General features: G+C 49.7%; 1 protein-coding gene across 5 annotated transcripts in view; it reads left to right on the top strand.

Moving 5' to 3' along the window:
* Positions 1 to 17,604, top strand: part of TMCO4 (transmembrane and coiled-coil domains 4) — a 120,176-nt gene that overhangs the window by 24,823 nt on the left and 77,749 nt on the right. For all 5 annotated transcript variants that reach the window (XM_050791266.1, XM_050791260.1, XM_050791242.1 and 2 more), the window contains exons 4-5: positions 6,094 to 6,268; positions 7,025 to 7,052. In XM_050791266.1, coding sequence (XP_050647223.1) covers positions 6,094 to 6,268; positions 7,025 to 7,052 — 203 coding nt within the window. The remainder of the gene's footprint in view (positions 1 to 6,093; positions 6,269 to 7,024; positions 7,053 to 17,604) is intronic.

Genomic DNA, 17,604 nt, shown 5'->3' with positions numbered 1-17,604 from the left:
ACATTGTTCCCGAAATACCCCGAGAAGCCCTCCTTTGGTGTCATTGGCTAGATCTTGTCACGTGCCCAACCTACAGGTACAGGGAAGCCTGGGAACAAATAAAGGCGTTTGCTGTTTTCTCTTTTCTTTTCTTTTCTTTTCTTTCGAGACAGTCTTATTCTGTGGCCCAGGCTGGAGTACAGTGGCATGATCTTGGCTCACTGCAACCTCTGCCTCCTGGATTCAAGCAATTCTCCTGCCTCAGCTTCTTGAATAGGTGGGATTACAGGCACACGCCACCATGTCTGGCTGATTTTTGTATTTTTAGTAGAGACGGGGTTTCACCATGGGTTTCATCGAGACAGGCTAGTCTCGAACTCCTGACGGACCTCAAGTGATCTGCCCACCTTGGCCTCCCAAAGTACTGGGATTATAGGCATGAGCCACCACGGCCAGCTGGCTTTTGCTGTTTTCAACCTCCATCTTCTGCTGGCCAGGAAGAGGGGTCTGGGGAATTACTGCTTCAGAGAAGCTGTTGACAACACCATCCAAGAGGGTGATTGTAAGGAGGGTATGTGATGATGGCCCTTGCGGATCCTGACACCGAACTACTACCAAGCGAATGTTGGTTGGTCTTGTTAATAATGAAACTCCTACTTGATAAACCAATACCTAGCCAAGGAGGAGTTTTGTGTACTTTGTTTCCATGAACAAATGTTTATGAATCTGGACTGTGTGCCAGGCCCATACTAGGCGCTACTTAGGAGGGCACATGAGGCAGTGAGTTACTGCCCTGAGTCTCCCACCCCTGCTCCACAATATCCAAGCGTTGTTACAAGCACAGGTGGCTGTGGCCTGGCCATAAGCATTTGCCGTGGAATGTTTCCTTCTTGCATGTTTCCCATTCAGCACGCCGGTTGTTTCCGCATGGTTGATCTGTTTTCTGATGCATAAAACATATTTTTAAAAAACGTCAATATTGGCTGGGTGTGGTAGTTCATGCCTGTAATCCCAGCACTCTGGGATGCCGAGGCGGGCAGATCACTTGAGGTTAGGGGTTCGAGACCAGCCTGGCCAACATGGTGAAACCCCGTCTCTACTAAAAATACAAAGATTAGCCAGAAGTGGTGGTATAAGCCTGTAGTCGTAGCTACTTGGGTGGCTGAGGCAGGAGAATTGCTTGTACCCGCCAGCCTGGGCGACAGAGCGAGACTCCATCTCAAAAAATAAAAATAATAAATAAATACCTCAGTATTTTTAAAGCCCAGATATGCTCTTGGTTTCAGTAATCTTTAGAAAACACTCTGGCAGTTTTTGTCCCCACGTAACATAAAACGACCCTCTAAAACATTTATTTTTCCTCCATGCTGTCAGCATCATAGATGCTGTTCCCTTTAATTAATTCCATTTGTCAAACATGGAGAAATTAGTGGGGTACAGCAGGGATGGACAGACTTCTGCCAAGGGCCAGTTATTTTAGGCATGTGGGCCTGGCAGTCTCTGTCACAGTTACTCATACCTTTGCTGTGATAGCACAAAAGCAGCTACAGACAACAGGTGAAGGAATGCATCTGGCTGTGTTTCAATAAAACTTTATTCACAAATAAGGGCTGCAGGCAAGATATGGCTGGTTAGCTGTAGTTTTCTAAGCCCTGGTGAATGGGAGGAGCTTTGGACTAGGAATCAGGAAGCCTGGATTCCAGGGGAGGCTTTGTCGTGTCCCTGCTGTAAAAACCTTGAGAAGACATTTAACCAGCAGTCCTGGCCAGGCGCAGTGGCTCATGCCTGTAGTCCTAGCGCTTTGAGAGGCCGAAGCAGGTGGATCACATGAGGTCAGGAGTTCAAGACCAACCTGGCCAACATGGTGAAACCTCGTGGTGAAACCTCGTCTCTACTAAAATTACAGAATTAGATAGGCATGGTGGCACACATCTGTAATCACAGCTACTTGGGAGGCTAAGGCAGGAGAATAGCTTGAACCTGGGAGGCAGAGGATGCAGTGAGCCAAGATCGCGCCAATGCACTCCAGCCTGGGCAACAAGAGTGAAACTCTGTCTCAAAAACAAACAAACAAAACCCAGCAGCCCAGGCACGCCATGTGTAAGATGGGGTAGGATCAAAGGGGATGTTTGATGCCCTTGCTCAGTGAGTGACCCATGCATGGTGGGTGCTCAGGGACGTAACCACTGGAGTGGGGTAACCTCTGCAGTGGGTATGCATAGCCTCTGGGGTCCCAGAGATGTAGGTTTGAATCTGGAGCTGTCACTTAACCTTTCTGGATCTAGGATTCCTTATCTCTAGAGTGGGGTAAACTAGTACCTCCCTTAACTAGTACCTCCCTTCCTCATGGGGTCATGGTGAGAATTAAGTAACTCAAGGTGTACGAAGCTCTCAGTACAGGGACTGACGGATAGTTGCTCTACAATTGTTACCTGCTGTCATTGTTGCTATTGATTTTCCTGTATTTCCACTAGACCAACAAACACATTAGTAGAAATTATCAAGGCCCTGCCGATTTAAAATGCTACTTGTTGTTTGGTAAATTGCTGTGCTGGCACTTTACATATATATTTTTTCAAATTCATTTGTCCATGGAAAGAAACACATTACTATCTAGTGCTTTGCAGGTGCCAGGTATTGTTCTAAGCACATGACAAATACTTACTTAGTTAATACTTTCAACAATGCTATGAAATAGGTTTTATCATCTCCACTGTTTTACAGATACGGAAACTAAGGCCCAGAGGGGTGAAATTACTTGTCCAAGATCACACAGTTCGTGGCAGAGCTGGGATTTGAACCGGTCTGTGCTCTTTACCCCTGCACTCTTGTTAAGAGATGCTTCTCTATATCCCAAAACTTTCTTCATGTACAGCAGGGCCAGGCCATGCTGCAGCCCTTGGCCCTGAGCCCTTTCTGTATATAAATTTGCCTCTAAGTAATGTTCAGTTCACTTAGCCATCCCCTCCCCAAATATGTACCTCATTACCACCCCAAGGTAATCCCAGTAAATTGCAGTGGGGCAAATTATAATCACTGTGATAGCAGTAGCTAACATTTATCCAGGGTTCACTGGTGCCAGACAGTGTTACCATGCCATTTAATCTGCCCAACTCACCTATGAGGCAGGTCCTGTTATTATCCATGTTATCTCAGAGGGAAATGAAGCTGAGAGGTAAAGTGAGGACACAAAGCCAATTTCCAGGGGAACCAGGACTCCCCCAGGTGGTTGAACTTCAGAGTCCGACTCTTAACGCCATCCTCCACCGCCTCCATCTGCCACCTTGTAAATTAAAATAATGATGCTAGCTAACATTAGTTGAGCCTCTACTATGTGCCAGGCTCAATTGTGGGCACTTTATATTTATCATCTCACTTCACCCTCAACCAACCTTGTGAAGTTGGTCTCTTGAACCCATTCTGCAGATAAGGATACTGAGGCACAGAGAGGTCATTACACTTTCCCAAGATGCTGTCTGCTAAGATTCCCCTTCAAGAATGAAGGACTTTCACCCCCAGCTGCTGGCAAGGCTGCCAGCACAGCCCTGAGCTGTCTGTACCTTTTTGGGCCCGCCTCAGCTGAAGGGAGCCACCTTGCCTGAGGTTCTGTCCCCTCCCTGGGGCACCTGCATCCAGTAACTGGCTGATGCACAGCTGTAAAGGCCTGGCCCTCTCACCCCACTGGGGGCAGTTCTGAAGGGTCATCCCATCTTTAGAACTCCCTGCAGGGGCTGCTGAGACCTCCCTTGAGACTGTATCACAGCTCAGCTGCTCCCTCTGCCCAGCCCTGCTTCCTCCCTTCCCTCCCCAAGGTGTTGATCCTAAGGGGAGCCCTAATCATTTCCATTCCAGGGCAGCTTCTCAGGAACCCAACCAGTGGTGAGGCCAGGACTTATTTTATTTTTTTATTTTTATTTATACTTATTTTATTTTTTAATTTTTATTTATAGTTATTTTATTTTTTATTTTTATTTATACTTATTTTATTTTTTATTTTTATTTATACTTACTTTATTTTTTAATTTTTATTTATACTTATTTTATTTTTTTATTTTCATTTATTTTTCAGACAGAGTCTCACTCTGTCACCCAGGCTGGAGTGCAGTGGTGTGATCTCAACTCACTTCAACCTCCGCCCCTGGGTTCAAGCGATTCTTGTGCCTCAGCCTCCTGAATAGCTGGGACTGCAGGTACATGCCACTATGCCCAGCTAATTTTTGTACTTTCAGTAGAGATGGGATTTCACCATGTTGTACAAGCTGGTCTGAAACTCCTGACCTCAGGTGATCCACCCGGCCCCGCTTCGCAAAGCGTTGGGATTACAGGCGTGGTGAGCCACTGCGCCTGGCCAAGGCTGGGATTTACACCCAAGTTCCTCACAACTCCCATCAAAGTCCTGGCCCCACTGTAAGGAATGTGATAGCTGGGCCACCTGGTGAAAGGGCAGGGGGCTTCTGACATTGTCCCCACCACCTGGGAGCTCTGCATGTTTCTGAGAGGCCTGAGTGCAGCCTCTGCCCTACAGGGCAGAACCCAGTGTTGGAGTCCCAAGGCAATGTGGTTTGAGGCAAGCTGGGACTCTGATTTTGGAGACAGACCTGGTTTCTGGTTGTCAGTCTTTTCCTGGGAGTGGTATAATCGCCTTCTAAGTGACTCTCCTGGCCCACATTGCCTGGCCCACCTGCCACCCAGCTGACTCCCGCTCCACAGAGGTGGCTGTGTCAGAAGTCTGGTGTGGACTCTGCCATCGTCCCCCCACATGCTCTGGGCTCCCCACCTCTGTGTCTCAGCTCAAAGGCTTCCTTCTCCCCTAGAGGGGCCCCATCCCTTCCTCCCCTGGGGGCTCCTGTAGGACTGCACTCAAATGCCCGCTATGGACAGAGACCGGCGGTGGCAGTGCACGTGGAGGGCATTCTTCCCTTCACTTCTTCCACTTCCACAGCAGCCAGCGTTTCCAGAAAGCATGTCCTTGGCAGCGTCCAGGAGACCAGATGGCCTCCTCTGGGAAGCCTTTTCTGGTGGCTGCCGTCACTTCTGCAGGTGGATTGGAGGCTCCCTCTGTGGGCTGCATTGAACTGATCTCCACTTCTGTCCTAGGGTACCACACAGCACTCGGGTCACTTGGTTACTTGAGTGTCCACCCTGCTGTGAACTTCCTCAGATACCGGGTTTTGTCACCTTTATTCCTCAGCCACTGGCACAGCCCGGGCCCAAGGCATGCAACCAGTCACCGTCCATTGTTCCCATTGCTGTGGCTTATCAGCCTCTTTGGTAAATGTTTTGGTGACAGAAGAAACCAAAATCCACATCACCCGGGCCGGGCACAGTGGCTCACGCTTGTAACCCCAGCACTTTGGGAGGCCGAGGTGGGTGGATCACCTGAGGTCAGGAGTTCAAGACCAGCCTGGCCAACATGGTGAAATCCTGTCTCTACTAAAAATACAAAATTAGCCGGGTGTGGTGGCACATGCCTGTAATCCCAGCTACTCGGGAGGCTGAGGTAGGAGAATCGCTTGAACCTGGAAGGCAGAGGTTGCAGGGAGCTGAGATTGCACCATTGTACTCCAACCTGGGCAATAAGAGCAAAACTCCGTCTCAAAAAAAAAAAAAGCAAAAAATTAGCCCAGCATGGTGGTGTGTGTCTGTAATCCCAGCTTCTCGGGAGGCTGAAGTGGGAGAATCACTTGAGCCTGTGAGGTTGAAGCTGCAGTGAGCCGTGATTGCGCCATTGCACTCCAGCCTGGGTGACAGAGCGAGACCCTGTCTGAAAAACAAATAAATAAATCTCCCTACAGTGACCTCTGTAGTTCCAGCTACTCGGGAGGCTGAGGCAGGAGAATCACTTGAACCCGGGAGGTGGAAGTTGGGGTGAGCTGAGATTGCGCCACTGAACTCCAGCCTGGGTAACAAGAGCGAAACTCCATCTCAAAACAAAAGCAGAAAACAAATTCATATCACCCGAGATGAGGTCTTTGCCTCTGTATTTGAGGGATCACAGTTACTAAGTCGTGCACGTGCCAGCCGTTCACATCCGTAACCACAACTAATCTATACTTCCCAATGGAGGCTGAGCTCTGAGGATCCTGGGGAACTAAGACCGTGTCTGCCTTTCAGCTCCTTCTGCACAGAGTTCATGGCAGGCCTGGTGAAGTGGCTGGAGTTGTCTGAAACCGTCTTGCCAACCATGACTGCTTTTGCGAGCGGCCTGGGAGGTGAAGGAGCAGATGTGTTTGTTCAGATTTTACTGAAGGACCCCATCTTGAAGGACGACCCGACGGTGATCATTCAGGTACACCCAACACCTGGTGGTGGCTGCTGGGGACAGTAGAACAAATCATTTTCTTTCAATGTTAGCCTAAAAAAATCACTTCTAGTGGGGTGGAGCAGTTGGAAGATAAAATATGTCATCATAATATCATATCATGATCATAGCTGATGTTGAATTATCATTATTGAATATTTACTCTTGACTTTATGCTCATACAATGCTTATTATGTGCTGGTACCTTTTCAAAAACTAACTCATCTAATTCTCAAAGTGACTTTATGAGGTAAGTAGCAGGGCCATCCCCATTTCATAGTAGTTGAGAAAACTGAGACACAGGGAGGTTAAGTAACTTGCCCAAGGTCACACAGCTGTTAAGTGGTGGAGCCAGGATTTGAACCTCGGTAGTCTGACTCAGAGCCCACATTCTCCTAAGCCGTGGTGCCTCTTTTCAGAAGCAGAAGCTTCACCATGTGCCCTTGAGCATGTCACTCACCAGCTCTGCCTGCAGTTAAAGCAGATAGAAGCTTGTGACACAGACTATTGGTGGGGAAAGTATGTGGATTTGAAATAGCCCCTTCCCCTCCTTATCTCACTACCTGAAGTCCTCATGTATTTCTTTCTTCGCTTGCCTGCTTATCATCTGGCTCACCTCTGGAATCCAGGACAGTGGCTTTTTGTCTGTCTTGTTCTGCCACTTGGTAAGAGTCAGTATTTGTCAAATGAGCAGGCTGATCATGTATCAGCTTTGTCACTAATGCCTGTTGTCTTCTCCCTCAGGACCTTCTGAGCGTCTCACTCAAGGATGGTAAGTTGATTTTCTAAGCTCTGTAAATGGTGGGTACCCATCTTCACCCTTGGCTAGCAAAGCCAGTGAGAGGTGCTGCCACCTGCGGCCAGGTCCCCCTTGGCCTTTTGACTTCAGGAAGGAAAGAAACCTGATGTCATTGGTGAGCTGGTGAGCCCTTCATTCATGCCAGGACCGCGTGATGCTTCTCAGAGTTTATTTCACTTATTCCTCGCAATAGGCCCGTGGTTTTACCTCCTCAGTAACTCTCTAATCTGGCTGCTTCCCCTCTCCACCCAGGCCGCTGGTCTGAGCCAGTGTCGCCCCTCCTGGATAACAGCAGGGCCTTCTCACTGGCCTTCCTACCACGCCTCTGGCCAGCAGTTTTCTCCCCACTCTGCAGCTAGAGGTTCTTTTCAAAGGCGCACATGACCATGCCACCTCCCTGCTAACTGCACTCAGGAGAAAAAATCAGCCCCTCTGGTGTGACTCTCAGGCCCTAGTGGGCTGGCCCTTGTACTGCTCCAGCCTCACTTCTGCTTTCAGTCCCCCTGCAGTGGGGCTCCTGCCACACCGGCCTCCGGCAGCTCCCTGAGCACATGTGCTTTGTCGCTTTGCACAGACCCCTCAGCGCGTGTGCTTTGCGGCTTTGCATGCACTCCTGGGCACGTGTGCTTTGCAGCTTTGCATGCACCCCTGGGCACATGTGCTTTGTGTACAGCAGCATCTTTGCACACACCCTTCCTCTAGCTGGAAATCTCCTCTTGCCCCTCTTTGCCTACTCACTTTTGACCTTTCCTTCGTCCCTTCGCTCAGTCGTCACCTCCCAGCAGAAGCCTTCCAGGTCTCCTGACTTGCACGCTCCCAGCACCCCATGGACCATGGTCACAGCTGTGCCCCTACTTACGTGATTCTTGGATTGGTAACTGGCTTCCCGCGAGACCACAAGGCACCATTCGGGCAGGGTCTGTGTCTGGTTTTGTTCATTTCCAAGGCCTGAGCCAGCACCTGGCACATCACACATACTTGGTAAATATCTGTTGAATGAATAAATGAAATAGATCTTATGGCCCCATCGTATGAATCAGGAAGTCAGTTCAGAGAGGTTAGGCAGTTTACCCAAGGTTGCTCAGCACACGGCAGTGCGGGACTCCCTGTGTCAACTTCTTAGGACTGCTGTAACAAATTCCCACAAACCGGGCAGCTTAAAGCAACAGGAATCTCTTGCCTCACAGTGGCTCAGACCAGCGGCCTGGGTGGAGAGGGGAAGGAGCCAGATTCGAGAGTTACTGAGGAGGTAAAACCGCGGGCCTATTGCGAGGAATACGTGAGATAAACTCTGAGAAGCATCACGTGGTCCTGGCATGAATGAAGGGCTCACCAGCTCACCAATGACATCAGGTTCCTTTCCTTCCTGAAGTCAAAAGGCCATGGGGGACCCGGCCCCAGGTGGCAGCACCTCTCACTGGCTTCACTAGCCAAGGAGTCTGGAATGAAGGCATCAGCGGATCACACCCCCTCTGAAGGCTGCTGGGGAGAATCCACTGTGCCTCTTCCAGTTTCTGTTGACTCCAGGTGTGCCTTGGCTTGTGGCTGCCTCACTTCAGTCTTTGCCTTCTTCTTCCTATGGCAAAGACTGTGCTTCCCCTGTTCCTCTCCTCTGAGTGTCTTTTATGAGGACTCTTGTGTAGGGTAATCTCATTTCGAGATTTTTAACTTAATTACATCTGCGAAGACTCTTTTTCCAAATAAGGTCACATACATAGGTTCTGGGACACAGATGTATCTTTTTTGTGGTGGTGTTGGGGGCTGCGGTGCACTCTTCAGCCCTCTATACCAGGATTCCCCAAGCCCCCAGGCCACGGACTGGTACCAGTTCATGGCCTGTTAGAAACTGGGCCACAAAAGCAGGAAGTGAGCGGTGGGCAAGCGAATGAAGCTTCATCTGTATTTTCAGCCGCTCCCCACTGCTCACATGACTGCCTAAGCTCCGCCTCCTCTCAGATCAGCAGTGGCATCAGATTCTCGCAGGAGCCCGAACTCTTGTGAACTGCGCACGCAAGGGATCTAGGTTGCGTGCTCCTTATGAGAGTCTAATACCTTATGATCTGTCACTGTCTCCCATCACCCTCAGATAGGACCGTCTAGTTGCAGGAAAACAAGCTCAGGGCTCCCACTGATTCTATATTTTGGTGAGTTGTTTAATTATTTCATTATATATTACAGTGTAATAATAATAGAAATAAAGTGCACGATAGGTCGGGCGCGGTGGCTCATGCCTGTAATCCCAGCACTTTGGGAGGCCGAGGTGGGCGGATCACGAGGTCTGGAGATCAAGACCATCCTGGCTAACACGGTGAAACCCCGTCTCTACTAAAAATACAAAAAATTAGCCGGGCTTGGTGGCGGGCACCTGTAGTCCCAGCTACTCGGGAGGCTGAGGCAGGAGAATAGTGTGAACCCAGGAGGCGGAACTTGCAGTGAGCTGAGATTGTGCCACTGCACTCCAGCCTGGGTGACACAGCAAGACTCCGTCTCAAAAAAAAAAAAAAAAAAGTGCACAATAAATGTAATGTGCTTGAATCATCCCGGAACCATCCCCCTAGCCCCTGCACTGGTCCATGGTAAAACTGTCTTCCCCAAAACTGGTCCCTAGTGCCAAAAAGGTTGGGGACTACTGCTCTCTACCACTCCAGGATGCCTGCATTAAGCCACTATGCAGGCAGCCTCCTGAGCCCCTTCCCACCCCCACAGCTCCCATCCGACTTATTCCCACCAGCTCCTCTCTGCCAGGGCTCCCCTATTATTGCATAAGTGGCTTCTTCTGTTCTCTAAACTGTAGAGAAGCTTTGATGCCGTGACCTCTGATGTTTATTCTGATAACAAGCAGGGAGGAAACACAATGTAGAAGAAATCCCCAGCATCCTCCAAACCCTGTAATAGGGAAACTTTTGCCTGGCTTCCCACTGGAACCCTCCTAGTGGAAGGAGGAGGAGGAAGAGCAGAATTTCGTAGTGGGAAGGAGCCGCAGGGGAAGGTCAGCAGGGTAGCAGTGCAGCAGGCGGGCTTTGGGCCAGTTGGAAGCCTGAGGAGGGAGAGTGGGATGGATTTCACCTGGGCAGGTATGCAGATGGCCGGCCTCAGCAAGGAGAGCAGAGAGAGCAGGGGTGAGGGGCTGCCCCCAGAACCATTCCTCATGTTGCAGAACTGCTGCAGACCAGGTACAGAGGATAGAAGAGAGAGGGCTCAGAAGTGACGTCACAGCCCTTAGATTCTGGTGGTCTGGTGCCGGCTACAAGGGGACTGGGACTCTGTCTCAGGAATCCTGGCGTTTGTCTCCAGTGACCCTTTCAGGGCAGCTGGTAGTCAGGGACCCTAAAAGAGTAGGGTGCTGAGGCTTGCTCAAGCCCAGGCAGCAGGGTGGATGAACTGCTTTCTCCTGCGTGCTTGGTCATGCACGTGTATTTAGTGCAGTCAGTGCCTGCCAGGGTGGCAGGACACGTGGGTCACCCTACCCTGGGGATTCTTGCTATGAGCATAATACATTTTCTTTACCATTTTTAAAAAAGCCTCTAAGCCCTTACTACTCTCAGTGTGGTCCGTGGACCCAGCAGCATCGGCACTGCTGGGAGGTTTGTGAGAAATACAGAGTCTCAGCCCCCGCCCAGACCCGCTGATTGGGATCTGCACGGAACCCAGGCAATTCCTGAGTGCTTTCTACTCAGAGGAGCGCTGCTCTAAGGCTCCAAAGAGTTTGTTTGGGCCTACTGTATCCAAAGCATTTTAATTCCATATCGTGGAGCTGAAAGGGGTCTCCATGGGTGACCCGGCCAGCCTCTGCTTTCAGGCAGGCGAGGCCTTCGCTAATACTTTATTTAGCAGACACAGCCAAGTGGCCCCCAAGGGAGTGGCAAGGTTGGCCTGAGAACAGTGCTTCGGTCACTGGACTCTGAGTTTGGGGCATTTTCTGTCTGCACCCCCTGGAGCTTACATTTCCAGGGCCAAGGAGTCTCAGGAGTTGTCATAGATTTCATCACAGAGCGATTGTGTCACTTTATTTATTTTTTTAACAGAAGTGAGGGAAGAATAATAATATCTGATCCTCCTGGATTCCCTTGGAGAGAAAGGCTGGATTGCACAGTGGTCTGAGACTCGGGTTGCTGGAGATCAGGACAGCAGCTCAGCACATAGAATCTAATATTGGAATCAGTATAATGGCGAAGCCACCTTGTGCTAAGTCCTGGCTGCGTGGCAGGCATGGCGCTAAGGGCTTGCGCTGGCATTTCATCTCTCATCCTCCAGTGAGGTGGTTAAGGCTGTTGCCCCCATCTTGCAGACCTGAATCTCACACATCAAAGTCAACTTGGATGATCCTCTCTGTTTTTTTTTTTTTTTTTGAGACGAAGTTTCGCTCTTATCCCCCAGGCTGGAGTACGGGTGACATGATCTTAGCTCACTGCAACCTCTGCCTCCTGGGTTCAAGCGATTCTTCTGTCTCAGCCTCCTGAGTAGCTGGGATTACAGGCATGTGCCATCACGCCTGGCTAATTTTTGTATTTTTAGTAGAGACGGGGTTTCACCATGTCGGCCAGGCTGATCTTGAATTCCTGACCTCAAGTGATCCACCCACCTCAGCCTCCCAAAGTGTTGAGATTACAGGCGTAAGCCATCGCCCCCAGCGATCCTCTCATTTTCACAGGTGGAGAGACTGAGGCCCAGAGAGGGGAAGGGGCTTCCTTGCGGACACACAGCGGCAGAGGTAGACTGGGAGTCAGAAGCAGTTCTCCAGCTTCCTGGGCCAGCCCTTCCTTTCTCTCATTGCCTCTTCATCAGGTAGAAAGAGAAGCAGCCTTGGGCCCGGAATCTGACTTTCCCTCTTTCCTCACCCAGAGAGAGTCATATACATCCCACCACCTCTTTCTGCACCCCACCCCTGCAAACCCCAAACCATCTTAGGCACCTAAGATACCTCCACTGACTCTTCTCTGCTGTTTGTGACCTCGGAGCTGGCTGTGGCAGAAGAATTGAGTGGGTTTAAAACAGCCTGTCTTACATCATTGCCTGGTGCTTCATGCCCACCCAGGCACGTTCTCATTATAGGCGACATCTAAACCAGCATCGCCCTTAAAATTTCCATTGAGAATAGCCACCACTTATTAAGCACCAGTTAAATGCTGGTGACCTTACCTGGCTCTTGTCAATCACTGTTTCATTTCATCCTCACAGCCATCCTTTAAATGTAGGCGTTCCCACTTTACAGATGAGCAAACCGAGGCTCATAGAGGTGAAGTAATTGCCTAAGCTAGTAAGTGGCAGAGCTGGACACTCTAAAACAACTGCTGTTAGTCAAAACTTTGGCAGATTTTACCCTCAGGAATTAGGGAATTGAGGCATCCCCATGGAAATATGTCTCATATTTCTAATAGCTCATATCTAAATAATACCAGGCTTTGATAATGTCTGGGAGGTGCCTTTGGTTTATCTGATAGCCTCACCATGTGCCAGCAGGTAAGAGGAACAGCTTTAGTGGCACACTGGGACCCAATGGGAGCAGGTGCCAGGGCTCCAAAGGTCCCCAGAGGTCAGAGGCAGGTAGACCCTCAAATCACCTAGACTACCCTCTTATGTAGATGGGGAAACTGAGGCCCAGAGAGGGGAGTGGCTTGCTGACAGTTGTCATTTCTGACCTCTTTATCTGTTCTAATGAATGACCGGGACCAAGAATGGGGAGTATTTTGGGGGTTGATTGTATTACAATTCAAGCCCCACCTTGGCAAGTTACTAAATGTCTCTGTGCCTTGGTTTCCCCAGGTGTCCGAGGGAGTAACAGTAGTCTCTACCTAACAGGGCGGTGGTGAGGATTACATGAGCAAATCCTTGTAGAGTGCCCAGCATGGAGCTGGCAGGCAGGGCACAGGCTGTGAGTGTTGCTGGGGTGATGGTGGCCATGGTGAAATGGGAAAACCCTGGAGTCAGGGAACCTGGATGTTCGTCCTTTCTCTGAGACTCTTGCGCGTGACCTTGATCAGTCGTTTAACCTCTCTGAACTGCAATTTCAAGTACAAATAAGGGGCAAGAGCCAAATGTTCCATAAAAACACGATTTTTTAAAACTGTCTTGGGTTCTAAGACCATGATCTCGTAAATCATGTCAAGATCCTTACAAGGATCTTGTATGGAGAAGGTTGGTGTCTTGGATGGGCCAGTTGTCCAGGTCCTTCCCCATGAGCTCCATGAGGGCAGTGCCCTTGTTGGGCCTCTTTACCGTTGCATCCCAGCAAGTACAACACGGATGGACGCATGGCAGGCACTTGGTACTTGTTGGATGGAGGGAAGAAGGGAGGGCGCCATAGAAGGATGGGTGGGCGACTCTTCTTTGGAGAATGAGCTTAGATGCCGAGCAGCGTGGTTTGCTGAATGTCTTCCTTCTACAGAGATTGATGGGGGCAGAAGAGGAGGCTCTCTGTGCTGCAGGATTTCTCCCTGGGTGTGAGACGGACTGATTAGTCATGGAATCAGCCCAGGAAATCAACATGAAAAGCTGCATTTTTCAGAACTTCCTGGAAGGTTGACCTTTACTGAGAGTTTTGGGATCTTAGTCACCGAACGATGCCATATTGGCAGCTGGGTGGAATTTTTTGTGTGTACTAATCATTTCCTTCTCCTCATCTAGTAGCAACCCACGAAGCACTTTGCCCACACAACCAAAAAAATAAGTCTTTTACGTGATGAAAGTTAAACTAAATCTGAGCTGATAACTCTCAACCTCCACACAATTGACGTTTGAGGCTGGATCATTCTGTTGTGGGGGGCTATCCTGTGTGCTGTGGGCTGCTTAGCTGCATCCCTGGCCTACTAGATGCCAGTAGACATTCCTAAGCTGTGATAACCAAAAATGTCTCCAGACATTGCCAATGTCCTCTAGGAGGCAAAACTGAAAATATGGCCATCTCAGGTGGGGCTGGTTTACTTGCATTTAGTAATCTTCCTAAGCTCTTCCAGTTGCTCTTCTAGGCTGCTTACATAGATTCTGAGTTATTGCAGAGTATATGATCATCAGATCTGCTGCTGTTACAAGGGGAAAATGAAGGTTCTGCAGGTTAAGTGAGTAGCCCAGGATCACATTTCAAAGTAAGTTTCAAAACTCCATTTAAGGCCAAGTGAATCTCACCGTGACCTCGGTATTGGTCCCTGGTAGACTTAAACCGCATAGTGATTTTTGCCCTCTGATCTCTGAATCCAAAGGGAGGGTCACCTCTAGGCCCTGGAACTGCAGGAGGCACACGCACTTGAGCCACAGCACTCTCTACCACAGACGTGGCTCTGCTTTCTGGCCTGGTGTTTATTACTGGATTGCAAACCCTGCCTCCCTGATGAATGAGAAAGGCTTGACATGTTAGTCTTGGGTTGAGGTAAAATGCAAATATTGTCACCTGGCTGCTGGGTTCTCCATCAACATCCTTTTTTAATTATTATTTTTTATTTTTATATTTTTTTATATGGAGTTTCACTCTTGTTGCCCAGGCTGGAGTGCAATGGCACAATCTTGGCTCACTACAACCTCCGCCTCCCAGGTTCAAGCAATTCTCTTGCCTCAGCCTCCCGAGTAGCCAGGATTACAGGCATGTGCCACCACACCCGGCTAATTTTTGTGTATTGTTAGTAGAGACAGGGTTTCTCCATGTTGGTCAGACTGGTCTCGAACTCCCAACCTCAGGTGATCTGCCCGCCTCAGCCTCCCAAAGTGCTGGGATTACAGGCGTGAGCCACTGCGCCCGGCCCAACATCCCTGAGATTCATACAGTTTATAATCCATATCCAAACAGCTTGGTCCATCTATTCCGCAAATAAGAACTGACACCTGCTGTGTGTGCCTGGCCCTGTGTGGGACACTGAGAGTAACTCTAATAGCAGATGCTCACTGAGTGCCTACTGTATGCCTGGCTCTGAGCTAAGTGCTTTCTTTATAGGAACTAATTCATTGAAACCCCACAATGGCCTTTGGAGGTAGATGCTGTTACTGTTCCCATTTTACAGCAGAGGAAACTGCAGCACAGAGAATAAAATGCCTGCCCAAGCTGGAAAGTGAGGAGTTAGGATTCCAGCCAGGCCTCGGGCTCCTGAGTCCACCTCTTAACTGCTGTTCCGCCTCCCACATGGAGATAAGTGGAGCCCTCACCCCTGCAGCTGACTTTAAGAGGGTTGGATGAGGCCTGAATGAAGGGCGGGCACCCATGCAGCCGGAACCAGAGGAGCTGCTGCTCTTACTGATCCTGCATCCAAGAAGGTGGAGATGGGAGGGTCTCAGAAGCAAACCCTTCTCTCTCCCCCTTGCTCCAAGACCACTGGTCTTGAAGTAAGTTTGTCACCGCCTTAATGTCCTTAATCATCCTAAGCCGTGAGGACAAAAGGCAGGAGTCATCCCCAAGACGTCCTGAGTCTTGAGCCCATGAGGGCTCTGCAGCCAGGCTCAGCCTCTCAAAGTGGGGACCCTGGGCACACAACAGGGCTTAAACCCATTACTCAGCAATGGACAGGGTGTATGGGACTGGAATACTGTGTAATTTCTTCTTTATATGGAAAATAATTCATTTAGGGTAAAAATGGGGCTATGTAATAAATATTCTAGAAAAAGCATATAATTTTAAAAGTTGGTAAATCAAGGGATAGTAGTGTGGTGGGTAGGGTAAGCAGTTGTATGAGTGTGACCTATGAGGTGTGTCCTCGGACCCAGGGGGAAGAGGGACAAGGGGCCCCTGCCCTGGCACAGCAGCAGGCAGCCCACAGCCTCACCCTGGCACCCTGGCTCAGAGAGTGGCTTCTTAACAGGTACAGGATGGAGGAAACATGACAATTTCCCATAAAGTAATATCAGCCACCCTGTATCAGGCACTTACTGTGTCCCAGGTGCCAGCCAAGCTCACCACATCCATCTTCTTATTGCCCCAAAACAAAAGCCCGATCAAAAAGATATTCTTGGCCTGTAACAATCCCAGCACTTGGGAGGATGAGGCAGGCAAATCACTTGAAGTCGGGAGCTCGAGACCAGCCTGGGCAACATGGTGAAACCCCCTCACTACTAAAAATACAAACATTAACCAGGCATGGTGATGGGTGCCTGTGATCCCAGCTACTCGGGAGGCTGAGGCACAAGAATCGCTTGAACCCTGGAGACGGAGATTGCAGTGAGCCAAGATCGTGCCACTGCACTCCAGCCTGGGTGAGAAAGTAAAACTCCATCTCAAAAAAAAAAGATATTCTTATTCCCCTTCTGCAGATGAAGAAACTGAGGCTCAGAGAAGTTAAGAGACTTTCTGAAGCCATTCAGCTAGTAGGAACTCAGATCAAGATTTAAACCCAGGTCTGTTTGACAAAGGCTGAAGTTTCTGCCTCTGGGTGCCTTCACTTTGGTCTGGAGGGCAGCCCCCAAAGGACGGGGATTGACCATGATCTCCTCCCAAAGGTGTGGGCTCTCCCAGCAGGTACCAGGTCAACCCCGACCCACGCTCAGAGATGGAGCCATTACTGGGAACGGGCTGGTTCAACACCTTACAACAGGAGGCTGTCCTGCCCCCCGCTCCTGATTTGGGGGATTTGGAAATATGGGGAAGGTCAGGATTGTTATCACAACTTGTGGGTGCAACTGGCATTTAGGGCCAAGTTCCCGGGGTGCTGCTGTCCTTTGATGCATGAGAGTGTTACATAATGAAGTATGGAACGCAACTGCTTTTGTATTGAGAAATGCTGGTGGGCGAAGGAGTCCCGTCGTGAATACACAGCCTGACTCTGAACATGCCCCTTGCTGAAGCAGGGGGACCAGTTGGCTCCAGGGGCTCCCACAGTATGTGGTTGTGTGTCTGGGATGGGCACCAGGGCTAATCCCACAGTTCTGGGTGGCTGGCACACTTCTGCCCTCTGGTGGCAGAGCCGAGATCCCTGGGTCACCCTTCCCAATCCCCCATCTTTCCAAAGAACTGTTATCCCGTGATACGTAACTTTTAGGTGTGCCTGTGGCCCGTGACCTAGGGCTGCCCCTGAGATTGTATGTATACCCCATGTGCATAAACTATAGGATTCCCAGCTGGCCAAACGGGATTGTCCTAAGACACCAAACTCCCTCAAGAGTAAGAGATTTGCCTTTAAAAGGCAGTCATAGTGGAATGAGCAGAAATGTTGGCATCAGATAATTTGGATTATAATCCAAGCTCCAGCACTCTCTAAACTGTGTGGCTTTGAGAAAGTTTCTTATCCACTCTACACCTGTTCTTTCCTCGTTTGCAAAATGCAGCATCATAGTGACAACCTGCTAGGACCATTGGGAGGATCAGCAATCACAAGTGCAAGCTCCTGCCATGATGCCTGCTGCTTAGGAGCAGGCCAGGGATGCTGGGTTCCCTTCCCTGCAGAGGCGGCGGGAGGAGCATCGCGCTCTGCCTCCAGGCGTGAGCACATCCAGACCATCTCAGACTGGGAGGAGCTCATTTCCAAGAGGGGAGCCCAGTGCTCTGTTTCCTGGGGTAGGAATCACTTGTTTCAGAATCACTGGGAGCGGAGAGTGTTGTTAAAAGTTCAGA

This window comes from Macaca thibetana, chromosome 1, assembly GCF_024542745.1.
Source record: "Macaca thibetana thibetana isolate TM-01 chromosome 1, ASM2454274v1, whole genome shotgun sequence".
Lineage (NCBI taxonomy): Eukaryota > Metazoa > Chordata > Mammalia > Primates > Cercopithecidae > Macaca > Macaca thibetana.
This window is presented reverse-complemented; position numbering and strand designations above follow the sequence as displayed.